Source organism: Centropristis striata, chromosome 18 (genome assembly GCF_030273125.1).
Source record: "Centropristis striata isolate RG_2023a ecotype Rhode Island chromosome 18, C.striata_1.0, whole genome shotgun sequence".
Taxonomy (NCBI): Eukaryota; Metazoa; Chordata; class Actinopteri; order Perciformes; family Serranidae; genus Centropristis; species Centropristis striata.
Window position 1 is genome coordinate 32,147,810 of NC_081534.1, and position 14,521 is coordinate 32,162,330.

At 37.1% G+C, this 14,521-nt stretch overlaps 1 protein-coding gene across 1 annotated transcript in view; it reads right to left on the reverse strand.

Moving 5' to 3' along the window:
- Window positions 1-2,940: 2,940 nt before the first annotated feature.
- The window catches only part of cfap61 (cilia and flagella associated protein 61), a 65,863-nt gene continuing 54,282 nt past the window's right edge, over window positions 2,941-14,521 (reverse strand). The window contains 5 exon segments of the mRNA XM_059356788.1: window positions 2,941-3,154; window positions 3,424-3,511; window positions 8,105-8,316; window positions 8,427-8,494; window positions 13,041-13,368. Coding sequence (XP_059212771.1) covers window positions 2,999-3,154; window positions 3,424-3,511; window positions 8,105-8,316; window positions 8,427-8,494; window positions 13,041-13,368 — 852 coding nt within the window. The 3' untranslated portion in view covers window positions 2,941-2,998.

The following is a 14,521-nucleotide window of genomic DNA, read 5'->3' on the forward strand; positions in this document are numbered from 1 at the left end:
CATTATTAAGTCACATTATTTGACTAATAACTAAAAATAAATGCCACTAATGTTGTTGTATAATAATATATCAATACTGGAGATTAAAAACAATCATTAAAAAACATAAAAACAATATAAAATGTCCCTTTACTACGGGTAAAATACACATTTTAAACATTATTAAGTAACATAATGTGACTAATAATTAAAAATAAACACCACTAATGTTGTTGTATAATAATATTTACATACTGGAGATTAAAAACTGTCATTAAAAACCATAAAAACACTAAAAAGTGTCTATTTATTAACAAAAAAGTAGCACTATTAGATTTAAAAGCAACATAATGAACATTAAGTATCATTTAGTGCAGTAAAGTTACCATTAAAGTACCACATCAATGTTAAATATCATAGAAAAATCTGTTTAATTTAAAATACAGGCAGCTGTAGTTGCCAGAACTTCACCGTAAAAAATACAGTTGGTTTTCTACTCTAAAATTTATATGTAAATATAATAAAAAACTGTAATTTAGACTGAATATTCCCTTTTATTTTTAGTTTAGTAAGTGTGTCCTTGTGACATTATGGTATTTATCCTTTAATTTAACATGAAAACAACAGTTTGTTTTCCACAGTATAAAAGTTTTGTACTATTCTTTGATTTGCTGTAATTAAAAGCGTCTACTACCATGATATTTTTAATTTTTGCGCCCTATTTCTAATGCAATTTGATAGCGTTTTACTGTCATTTCTACAAAAAAAAATTTTTTCACAGAATGTTTTTGTATTTTATCTGATGTTTATGTTGCATCTTATCTTAAAAAGAGATTAAAAAGCAACATAATCTGGTTATTTGCATTATGAGAATGTGATAATATGTGACTTTGCATTTGGACACCAGCAGTGTGTGTGTGTGTGTGGACATATGTTGTTGTGTGTGCGGTTATTTTCCCCGACAGGCTTCAGCCTCATTAGCATACAGCTGTAGAGTGACACCCTCCTCCTCCTCCTGCTCCTCCTGCTCCTCCTCCTCCTCCCCCCAGTAAAAGCTTTCATGTGCAGCCGCTATACGGGCCGTGTGATTGGTCACGCTGCTGCAGAGTCATACTCACAGTTACAGTTGGCACATTATGGACGACATGTCTGTGGAGACACAAAACAGAAAGACAAGTGTCAGAAATCAGCTTTTTACTGCCATTAAACTAGTTACTGTGGATCATAATTAAGCTGGAGCAAGTTAGGAGATTCCATGTTCAGGAAAAATACATCTAATTAGACAATTAAGTTGATGTTTGCATGAGAAAATGTCTGGAAATTAAGAAATAAATAAAAAGTACCTCATACACCAGCCAATTTTAAGATTTTTGTGATCTTTTGTGTCTGACTAGGGTAAATAAAACATCCAAAACACACATTTAGGTGTTTATTTTGCTACATTTTGTCATTTTTTGTCTGTAGATTTCTCCAAAATTCCTCAAAAGTTAATGAGATAATGCCTCATTTGCATCAATAAAACATAAAATATTCAAAAAAACATTTAATAAAAAAAGAAAGAAAAAGAGAGCTGTCTTAATCTAAGTAATAAACTTTTTCATGGTGATATCTATTAGTTATTTTTAAAGCCGATTCACCTGTACTCTCTTTCAAATGTATGGTCATTTTACAATATCTTTAAATGCCATTTTCTCATATTTAGTTTGTTTCCCCATCAAACTCTGAGCCATAAATCTTCACTTCAGTAGCACTTACATCCACCAAACTTTCCAGAATCATCATGATCTTTATTCTAAGGATTTATACTGAGGGGTTTATTCATATATCACTCATAGCCTGACTCACACATCATTTAACCCCCTAAAACTTGATTGATATTAAAACATAAAAAATAGATTTATTTTTGGATATGCTTTCTTGTCGTTTTTTTACAGGTTTTCTCAGGTTTAGAATTTTTTTTTAGGATATATATATATATATATATATATATATATCTATATCGTTAGCCTCATAGCATATTTGCCTAAGTCATATTTGAATGTTTTCGGGAAACAAGAAAAAACACAATTTTTAGTAAGCCCATTGATATTTTTTATTGATATTGTAACAGTAAGTTCAAATAGAAGTGAACAAGTTTGCATAAAAAATTAAACATCGATTTCATAACAGATAAAAGTGACTTAGGCAGAATATGCCCTGGCTAAGGCAATTTTTCTCTTACATATAAATAATGTAGTTTGGTTTGTATGTAGCGGCAAAAATGCCTAAGTCACAGAGATGACTAAGGCAGAAAGTGATTTTGGACTCTAACAAGTGTTCTGATAGGTTGAGAACATATGCAATAAGGCAGAAAGATGCAGCAGTGGTAGGAGAGTAAAGTTAGGCAGATATCACAATTTGGCCAAAAAATTACTTAGGCAATTATGCTATGAGGCTAACGATATATATATATATATATATATATATATATACACTAAAAAAATATGAGAAAACCTGTGAAAAAAACCTACAACACCAACAAAAGCTCAATCAGGAGACCAATCCTCTCTCCTGCAGCAGAAATGAGATCTGTAAACTCACTTCTCTCTATCTCAACACCTCCAGATTTTGGGATTTTTTTCCACATTTGTGGTCTTCAACCAACGCTGACTCATGTGACATCACTTGAGTAAATTTATCAGAATCCTCTGGAGACACTAAATAATAATAAAACACTTTAAAGTACTCTTAAAAACATGCAGTAGTTCTTCCCAACACCCAGAAGCACACTGATCTGAAAAATTGATGGAGGGAAGTTTTTGACGACTATATGGAGCAAAGAAACACACGTACCTGCTGCTGGTCGTCGGCTGGTGGTTTGTTTACCTTCTGAAGAAAATACGGTCACACTCACAAATAAACACGCATGTAAACAACAAAGGATTGAGACTGTGAGACTGAAAAAAAAAGCTATGCAAAAGTTTCAAGAGGAATAAAATATATTTAACATGTTTCGGCGCACAGATAATGAGTGTTAGAGTCAGAGCTGCCCGGGGCAGGCGAACATGGGCAGCAGGTTCCTGTTGTAGGTCAGATATTTGACAGCGCTGCTCCTCAGAGCTGCTCCACTCTCAGCAGCTCTAAATCTGTCCTGAAGGAGGACGTCTGAGTCCTCTCTGTCCTCCGTCCACTCGTCCTGCAGGGACACAACAGGGGGACGTTATAAACTACACAACCTGCTCAGTGAGAACACGTTCAGGTGCTACAGCAACAGGTTCTTGTTTGGTTGGAAATAGTGATTCTTCACACCTGTTGAGACTGTCATGGCAGACTTGGACTTAGTTTTACAAACTGTACTCCATCTTTATGTTTTTGCTCCACAGACATGTTACATTTTAACAAGAAAGAAAGAGGTCAGACTCAGGTCTAACCTGTTGATTGTTGAGATAAAAATAAAACCGGTACCGTGGCTGAGAGGATCTGCTGAAGCTCCTGCTCGAGGTCGGAGAATCTGTCGTGATAAACAGCCAAACACCAGCTCTGTCTGAAGAAGCTGCAGGAGACACACACATTTAGACACACTGTTTGTTTTTACCACCAAGATCACACACTGTTTACTCCCTAACACACTCCTCTGTAAAAGAAGCTTTATTTAATTTAATTATATTATCCATATTAAGTACATAAAACTTGTCCTATACCTTTTGTTTTTTCAGTTGATGCTGCTTTACAGCCCTGCTCCACCACTCAGAGGAAAATATTGATCTTTTTACTTCATGACAGTCATTTTACAGCTTCAATTACTGAGCTGTCACTAATTAGTAAGTAGTTCGTCAAAGTCCTGTTAGTTTTCAGATGAAGATTTTCTGTTAAAAATCCTAATGATTGTAAGTTCCATTGTTGGTTGGTTGGTTGGTTAGTTGGTTGGTTGGTTGGTTGGTTGGATAATTGGTTTATTGGATGGATGGATGGATGGATGGTTGGTTAGTTGGTTGGTTGGATAATTGGTTTATTGGATGGATGGTTGGTTGGTTGGATAATTGGTTTATTGGATGGATGGTTGGTTGGTTGGTTGGTTGGTTGGTTGGATAATTGGTTTATTGGATGGATGGTTGGATGGATGGTTGGTTAGTTGGTTGGTTGGATAATTGGTTTATTGGATGGATGGTTGGTTGGTTGGTTGGTTGGATAATTGGTTTATTGGATGGATGGTTGGTTGGTTGGTTGGTTGGTTGGTTGGATAATTGGTTTATTGGATGGATGGTTGGTTGGTTGGTTGGATAATTGGTTTATTGGATGGATGGTTGGTTGGTTGGTTGGTTGGATAATTGGTTTATTGGATGGATGGTTGGTTGGTTGGTTGGTTGGTTGGTTGGATAATTGGTTCATTGGATGGATGGATGGTTGGTTGGTTGGTTGGATAATTGGTTGGTTGGATGGTTGGTTGGTTGGTTGGTTGGGTGGGTGGGTGGATGGATGGATTATATAAAAGTCCAGAAAGAAAACAGTGAATAAAAACATAGTTTTTTCTTTATTTTTTTTCTCCCATTAATCATGTGTTGACCCCTCAGATGTATCTGGTGACCCTCTGCAGGGGCCGGACCCCCCAGAGGGGCTGGACCATATGGCAAAAACACTATATCTCCATATCGGTAATTTCATATCTTGATAACGCCATACAGTCATCATTTTGTCTTTTTTGGTTGGTTTGTGTCTTTTTTGTGGGCACTTGGAAAAGTGATTTGTGTTTTTTCCATTTTTCAATGATTTCTGTCATTCTAACTGTGTTAATCTGCACAAAACTTTTAGCCATGATTGTTTCCATAGAGCTGCAGGACTAATAGATTTATACAGATTTTATATATTGAAGTGCAATAAAACGGGCTTTAAATGCAGGATTTTTACTTGGAATAGAGTATTTTTACATTGTGGTTCTTTAACTTCTTCCACAACTGTCTGTCTGCATAGCTCGACACCAGAGACAGAAACTACCTGTGTCTTTTGGGTGAACTGACCCTTTAAATAACAGCAAACCCTTGAAGGAACCACACACACACACACACACACACACACACACACCCAGCCAGGAGCCACACTAACTGTATTGACTGAATGACCCCCAGCCGCCACGCGGTCAATCAATGATTTTAACGGCTCACGCCGCTCCGTCAGCCTCCACAATGACTTTAGGAGTCAGCTGAGTGAGCGGCGTGACGAGGAGCGGGCCGGCCGGCGGGAGGCTCCGGCTTTGTCTCGTCCTGGACGGGCCACAAAGACAGATTGAGGGGCTGCATAAACAGATTAGGAGGCGGGGGACAATGGACGTCCATATCTGGGGGTCATTTGTGTTGAAACCTCAGAAGCAGGTCACCCGCTGTTTGACAAACACACACACACACACACACGCTCCAAAGTCACACAAACAGCGGAGGACAAAAGAGAGCGAAGGCCTAAATCTCTGGTCTGTCCGGACGCCTTTATCTCTAATTCTGCTGTGTGAGGTCATCAGTCAGAGTTTCACTACCTGCAGCTTTTTCTCCTCAAAGTGTCTCAGAAACAGAGAGAGTGAAAGCTATTTTTTTTTGTTGTTGTTGTTATTTTGTGTCTTCTTCTTTTTGGAGTAATTTTGTATCTTTTTATGTAATTTTTACATCTTATTTTGGTAATTTTTTTTTTTTTTTTTTGGTTTGTTTGTGTATTTTTTTTTAGTCTTTTTGGTTATTTTGTGTCTTTTGTTTGTAAAATTACAAAAAAAGATACAAAATTACCCCCAAAACACATAAAATTACCAAACAAAATACACAGAATAACCAAAAAGACCAAAAAATAGACACAAACGAACCAAAAATACACACAAAATTACCCCCAAAAAAACTCCCCAAACATGTCTTCGTGCAGAAAAAAACACAATCACTTTTCCATGTGCCCACAAAAAAAACCTAAAAAATAACCAAAAAGACCAAAACAAATGAGCAAAAAAAGATGTAAAATTACAAAAAAAAGATACAAAATTACCCCCAAAACACATACAATTACCTCCTTTTTTGGTTTGTTTGTGTATTTTTTTTGGTCTTTTTTGGTTATTTTGTGTCTTTTTTGGTCTTTTTACATCTTTTTTCATTTTTTTGTGGGCACTTGGAAAAGTGATTGTGTTTTCCCCATTTTTTTCTGATTTCTGTCATTCTAACGGTGTTATTCTGCACAAAGACATGTTTGAGTTGTTCCCACTTCTAGCCATGATTGTGCTGATTCCATAGAGCTGCAGGACTTTTTTTAGATTTATAGAGATTTTATATATTGGAGTGAAATAAAAAGGGCTTTAAATGCAGGATTTTTATTTGGAATAGAGTATTTTTACATTGTGGTACATTAACTTCTTCCACCGGAGCACTGAGAGAGAAATTAATAGTTGATTAAAGCCAAATTGTCTTTTTCCTTTACATCTGATACTTGTAAGCACATTTTGTACTTTTACTTTATAAGAACTTTATCTCTCTTTTTTGCTTATTTTGTGTCTATTTTTGTCTTTCTGCGTCTTTTTGGGGTAATTTTGTATCTTTTTTTGTAAATTTGAGAGTGAGTTATGAAAACAGCTCGACCACCTGCCATCTGCTACATTTTGGACCAAAATCAGACATCAACAACTGAAAAACATCAACATGTTTTGAGCGTGAAGTGAATAAATGAAACTGTACAAAGACGAGGGGCTGGAGGAACGAACAAATGCCGCACAAAAACACAATAACAGAGCAGAAACTATCAGTTTGGTGCAGCCGTTTCACAACATGCTGATCATTTCTGCAGCTCTGTTGTGCTTCAAGTTGTTTGTTTACCTCCGGAGTTATTGAAGCTGATGAAAGACTTCAGTAAAAGATATTATTTTCATAGTTCGCTCCATCATTTCTCACCACCAGGTTAGTCAGAGAAAGCGCTCTGTTGTAAACATTCATCTCATGTTGGCAGATTTTTCCTGTGCCGTGTGGGATTATTACACACATTTTAGGTTTCAGTTTGGTTTATTTCTCCACAGAAAGTGTTTTTCTGGCGGAACTGCTGGTTAGTTTAAAATCTGTGTTTTGTGTCCCATCAAAGTTTTTGTATCAGTGCGACCATGTTCATCCCAGAGGCTGTTAGCACTTAAACTAACAGTCAGACTAAAAACAGACATCTATCAACTATCTCCAACATGTAACTTGGTGAGGACAATGGTGTTATAAACAGACACACTTTTTAAAGTTTTTATAAACCAGATTTTCACCAGGTGAATGTTTTTGGTAACAAATTCAACCACTGGTTGGATATTTTATATTCTTCACCCTCTGAATCTCAGAAAGAAACTAAAAACAGGTACAGTCCTTTAACAGATCGTAGGTTACGAACATTTCCGTTATAAAAAGTGACCAAAACTTGTGTTAAATGTTGATATTAGTGTCAGAATGTCTATATTCTTCATGTGTCATTTAAAATAAACCAGATCCTGTTAAAAACATTAAATTCTCCTCAGAGACACTGAAGACATGATTGATTCTGCTGAGAGCAACGGTCACATGACAAATATTCACTGAGAATCTGTTTACACAGAGCAGAGAGGAGAGGACAAGAGAGGCTGTTTTCACAGAGCTGAGAGGAGAGGACAAGAGAGGCTGTTTACACAGAGCAGAGAGGAGAGGACAGGAGAGGCTGGAAACATGACTTACTTCAATATGTACAATATTTGAAGAAAACTTTTTGTGGTAATTTTATGTCAATTTTAGTAATTTTGTGTCTTTTTTTGGTCATTTTGTGTAATTATGTTATGATTTTATGTCATTTTCTGGTAATTTTGTGTCTTTTTTGCTCAATTTATGTGATTTTATTAGGCTGTTTACACAGAGCAGAGAGGAGAGGACAGGAGAGACTGGAAACATGACAATAATTATAATATCTAGAATATGTGGAGAAACTACTCTTGGACAGTTTTGGACACTTGGAAAAGTGTTGTTTATAGAAATTCCATGTTATTCCTATTTAAAAAATGATTTATCAGAGAAATTCAACCATGAAACAGCTTGTTGGGGTTCAGAGGGTTAAAACACTAAAAACTGAATGCAGCTTTTCCCCTCAAATGTGTGCAGACATCAGTAAATAGACAGTGACTGTCTCCTACCTGTACAGGTCGTGGACCAGGCCCTGGTGGTAGCGTGTGGACAGCTGGCCCAGCAGCTGCTGGTGTTTCCCGTACAGACTCAGGTAATTGGAGACGGGGAGGGGCTTCAGGGACAGACAGGTGAGCGTCTCCACCAGCTCGCAGACGTCCAGATTTAAACAGAAGTAGTTCCCCGTCTCCACACGTCCAGTCACGATGCTGCTGTCCTGCAGCTTCACAAGAACAAACACAATGAGAACTTGTTCTTAATCGTAACTTTATCAGCATATGAATGATGGGTTAAAGGTTGAAGCTGCTGTATTCTATGTCTTTTAATTCTTACATGTTTAACAGGAGGTCCTGACGGTTTGGTGACGTGCAGGTAGTTGTATCCTCCAGGCAGCTTCCCACCTGAGGAGAGAAAACAAAGTGTGATGTGGTTCATATAAATAATGTTCAACTCAAAGGCATTGTACCGTTCGATATCTGCTCATGGCTAGGAATGTAACGAGACAGTTCATTTTTTATACAAGTATGTGACGATTCAGATCAGTGAGATGGAAAAGAACTGTGATTCTCTTTTTAAATAACACTGAGGATGCATCGTGCTGTCACAAACATTTTGGCTTCCTTATTTAACCCATTTAAGGCAGGAAAGCATTATCGCATTTCTACCATTAAAACCTGTTGGGGCGCTGTTGCGTTATTCTACCATTAAAACCGGAAAGCGGATACGTCGTTTTGTAGTATTTGTAGTTTTTGTAGTTTTTTCCACCTATTTTCGGTCTCATGGCCAATGAAATGCATCAGAATACATGTGGTAGTTTCGCAATGCATCATGGGACTTTTCCAGAACTTTGAAATCATCACCAAAAACAAATTGACCAAAAAAAGACACAAAATGACCAAAAGACACAAAATGACTAAAAAAAGACACAAAATGACCAAAAAAAGACATAAAATGACTAAAAAAAAAACACAAAAAGACACAAAATGACTAAAAAAAGATACAAAATGACCAAAAAAGACGCATTGACTAAAAAAGGACACAAAAAGACACAAAATGACCAAAAAAAGACACAAAATGACCAAAAAAAGACACAAAATGACAAAAAAAGATACAAAATGACCAAAAAAGACGCATTGACTAAAAAAGGACACAAAAAGACACAAAATGACCAAAAAAAGACACAAAATGACCAAAAAAAGACATAAAAATAGACAAAATGACAAAAAAAAAAAGACACAAAATGACCAAAAGACATAAAAAGGCACAAAATGACCCCAAAAAAAGACACAAATTGACTAAAAAAAGACACAAAATGACCATAAAAAGACAAAATGACCCCCCCCCCCCCAAAAAAAAAGGACACAAAATGACCAAAAAAAAGGCATAAAAAGACACAATATGACTAAAAAAAGACAACTATAGCGGAGGGAGCTCAGATATAAAAGCTATAAGCTCTCAAATACTTGAATTTCATTTCTATCTGCTACAGAGGCTGAAAAATCTATTATTTAGTAGGAAGAGTTGACACTTCTGTTGAATTTCCCGAAAAACTTCAGGTTTTAGGGGCTTATTTTAAAATCGCCAATCAGAGGTTTTACAGGCATTTTTTCCAGACGTTTTAGGCCTGAATGTGTTAAGGAGAGATGGCTGCGCTGCAGTGTGTCTGCTGGAATGAAAGACATTGCAGAGTGGCTGTGATCGGCTCCAGCAGTTGCAGTTCTTGCTGCTGCGACGTGGCTGAGTCCAGTGGGATCCAGGGGAAGTCAGAAAATGAAATATGTGAGAAGATAAACAACAAAAACAGTGAGCTTCATGAATGTGCATAGAGCTTCTGCCTTAAAATGTAGACAGGCAAAAAACAAAAGGTTGTGACAAAAACATTTTTTTAAATCAGCATTTTTGTTCCATCCGTGTAAAATTTGAATCCCGATGGACAGTTACTCATCCGTTAAATCCTGTTTCATGTCAGGGAGCAAAGTCACAGAATTGTTCATTCTTTGTGTGCTTAAAAAAAAAAAGATTCTTCATAACAAGCTGCAGCCTCCAGGTCTGAGCAGGGAGGCAAACCAGGAAGTGTCTTAAGCTGCATTCTACCAAAAATTCCAGCTGATGGCGGCTGCAGAAGCATTTCTGTCCATACATTTCAACACAAAATGAGAAAAACTCACTTGTTTTATGACCTCAGAAATGTTTTTTAGGACAACACAATGGTCTCAAATGACAGAAAAAAACTAAATTACTTTAAAAAAAGACTGAAAATGACCAAAAAAAGTAAATAAAGGGACCTTCCACACACCACACGTGCCATTCATATATATATATAAATACATACACAAAATTACCAAAAAAGACACAAAATTACAAAAAAAAGACACAAAATTACTAAAAACAAGACACAAAATTACCAAAAAAAGACATAAAATTACTAAAAACAAGACACAAAATTACCAAAAAAAGACACAGAATTACCAGAAAAGACACACAATTATTAAAAAAGACACAAAATTATATAAAAAAGACAAAATTATTAAAAAGACAAAATTATTTAAAAAAAAGACAGAAACTTACCAATTACCAAAAACATTAATTAAAGGGACCTTCCACACACAACACGGTAAAGTGCGATTCATATAAAACTCACATTAAACTTTCATATCAAGTTGGGGGCCACAAAATATCGTCACGAGGGCCACAATTGGCCCGCGGGCCGCCAGTTTGAAACCCCTGGCCTACACCAATGACAAATAAAACAATGTAATGTAAAGAAAAAACATTTTATTTCGTATATATTTGTTTTCTCCCAGCCACAGAGAGAGTCAGGTTACCTTTATTGTAGACTAAATTAATAATAAAAAACAACAACAACAGCAGCAGAAACATCATAACATGCATTTCAGTGTTAACATCCGCCCACGGAGGGAAAACAAACAGAGACGAGGCAATGAACTCAGATAGCAGACGGTGATATGGCTGAAAAGTTCACGTGTGTTTCATGTGTGTGAGGAGGGCGAAGCAGAGTGGCTGTTGTGTTTGTGTAACCTGTGGAGTGGCCTTGGTTACTCCGTCAATACGCCGCTGCACAATGCGCCATTGTTACGCCCCGCTATGGTTTGAGTGTCCGCCACAATAACATCGGCAGTGGGTGGGCGGGTGAAAGATTGGAAAATGTTCCACAAAAGCATAATGAAAAAGAAAAAAAAAACATACTGGCAACGTGAATTCTCTCAGATAAAAAGCAGACAAAAACACGGATGGACGGGCGGACGGGAGGAAGGACACGGAGCGGAGTACCGAGGTGAACAGACAGACCCTGAAAACGTCTGAAAACCTGAGAAGAATGCGAAGGAATTCTGATAAATGATAAATCTGCTACATATCTGAAGATGATCATCATTACCCTGAGTGCTCTAAATGAAATAAAACAGCAGGGAAGAGAAAAGAGTAATGACATTACAGTGTTTCCGACAGGGTTTTATGAGAGTCTGAGGAGAAAATTCTGTACGTTTCTAAGTAAAATGCAACAATCTCGTCCACTTTGAGAGCTAAATGAGAGCAAACAACACATAACATTTTTCACAGTCGGGAGATACCGTATTATAGAATCTTTGTCATCCTATACTGTTTAAAGGTTATCACGATATTTCAGAGTATTTTTGCGATAAAGATATTCTTGACTCTTGAGTATTAGCAAACAATGAAAATAACCATCTAGGGCAGTAGTCGCGACCCCCAATTTAACATGCATGTTGTCTGTGACTCCCACTCACTGAACAGAATCTCACACGCACAGTTCAGATCACCCAGAAAAGAAACAAAATGACCAAAAAAAGACACAAAATGACCAAAAAGACACAAAATGACAAAAAAAGACACAAAATGACCAAAAAAAGACACAAAATGACCAAAAAGACACAAAATGACAAAAAAAGACACAAAATGACAAAAAAAAAAAGACATTAAATGTCCAAAAAGACTAAAACACATGAACACTTTAACACAGTGGAGACAGAGCTGACTTCCAAAATGATTTGGCGACCCCCAGAAATCATCTCAAGACCCCAATTGGGGTCGGGACCCCAAGGTTGAGAATGGCTGATCTAGGCGGTCCGGGGGTCCCCTGGGAGAAAGTTTTGTACATTTTATAGTACAATGTGATCAATCTGGTGCACTTTGAGAGCTAAATAAACTCACATAACCTCAAATAACATTTTTCACAGTTGGGAAATACCGTATTATAGAATCGTTGTTATCCTATACTATGTCATTTTTAATTGCTGTCAAAATAGGGGTGGGCGATATGGCCCTAAAAGATTATAACGATATTTCAGAGTATTTTCAAGAGTATTTTTGTGATAACAATATTCTAGATGATATTAAAAAATACTGAAAAATATTTAGAAAATACATTTGTAGTCTGTATAAATAAATAAAAATTGTACCACAAAATAAAAATCAATCATAAATCTAAATGGAGTGTAAATTTTAATTTCATTTTTAATTGCCATCAACGTAGGGGTGGGCGGTATGGCCCTAAAAGATTATCACAAGTTTTTTTGCGATAACGATATTCTAGACGATATTAAAAAATACTGAAAAATATATAGCAAATACATTTTTAGTCTTTATAAATAAATAAAAATCGTACAACCAATAAAAATCATAAATCAAAATGTTGTGTAAATTGCAAATCTCAACAGCTGCCAAATACAAAACATTGACTCTTGAATATTAGCAAATAATCAAAAAAATAATCATTTAGCGGGGTTTAGATGACTGACGGGTGACAGACACTCTGCTGGCAACGGCAACACAACGCAGAATAACTTTATATTAGGAATCATGTAAAAATACTTTCAGTAACTTGAAATGTGACGTTAGCAGAGCACATGAGACCCTGGCGGGAATGGGAAACCCTCTATTAACCCCCCAGATTTCTTGAAATCTGACCTTGGATCTTGGCCTGTTTGTACAGCGGGACGAGTCGATCCGATTCAGGTGGCGACTCGGCTGCAGGCTCCAGAGTCGGGTCGAAGAGGGGCAGCAGCTTGGCAGCCAGGTCCCGCCCCACTTCCTTGGAACTGAAGTTGGCGTGCGAACAGTCGTCGGCGTAGTAACGGCGGGAAAATTTGGTGAGCGGCCCGGCGCCGCTGATGTCTGGATCGCTGGTGTGGAAAGTGGCGTTTATGACGAGTCTGCTGTCGAAGACCAGGAAGGAGTTGTTGATGCTCCTGAAGGCGTCGTAGTCCACTCCTCTATTGGAGAGATTAATGAACACCTGGAGGGAGCAAATGAAGGAATCAGGATAATTTCTGTTTAGTTACATTCCCCACAAACCTCCCTGGAGTTCATCTTTTTGTTTAAAGAAATGGTAAACATTTTGGGAAATACATGCATTTAATTTCTTGCTGAGAGATGGAAAATAGGAGTGTTTCCATCAGGTACTTTTCCCTCTAGTGGTCTGAAAGTACCTGCCTCGAGTCAATACTTTCTGAGCCGCTACTGACTAGTTTATGCTGGTTGAATACGGTTGAGGCGGCGATTTCGCACATGCGTGATTCATTGTCAGACTGGTGCAGACTGGACGCTGAGGGGTTAACATCTCCTGCTCTGACTGCAGCTGGGAGAGACTGCTGCAGGAGGACTGGGCCGCTTGTGAGTGCTTTGGGACGGTGCTTCTCATTAAGAAGAGTAGGAACGAGTGTCCAAAAGTCTCCAATAACACCAGAAAAAGTCACTAGATTTGTCACAAGTCGCTTTTTTTTATTTTTTAAAGAGTCTCTAGAGGATCTGAATAGTCGCTAAATATAGAGACATAGAGAGTTGCCGCGTCGTTCTGTTGTCACATTAACTACATTGGTTAGCCGCTTCTAAAGTACCTGTATGGGAACAGAGGCCGAGGGGAACTAACTAGTGGGCGGAGCCAAAACACTCAGCCGCTTTCCAAAAATACTCAGTGGAAACACGGCTAATCTTTGTTAAATGTGAGGCTGCAGGAGTCGGTTAGCTTAGCTTAGCATAAAGATTTGGAGCAGGAGGAATCAGCTGTTTCTTCTCTCTATTTTCAATATTGCTCGCTGCTAATTTGTCCCAGTGGCCACTTGAGGTACTGCAATGGATTTCCCCATTGACTTCCAATATACAGGTACATCTCAATAAATTACAATATCATAGAAAATTATTATTATTGATGTCAGTAATTGAATTCAAAAAGTGGAAATAACACATTTTTATAGATCCATTACACACAGAATGAAACATTTCATGTCTTAATTCATTTAATTTCTTCTAATTATAATGATTATGGCTCATATTCAATGAAGACCTTAAATTCAGTGTTGAATATTACAAAAGACCAATTTTAAAAAGTATGTTTAATATGTAAATGTTGTCCTCTGAAAAGTATGTCATCTATATGACTCAATACTTGG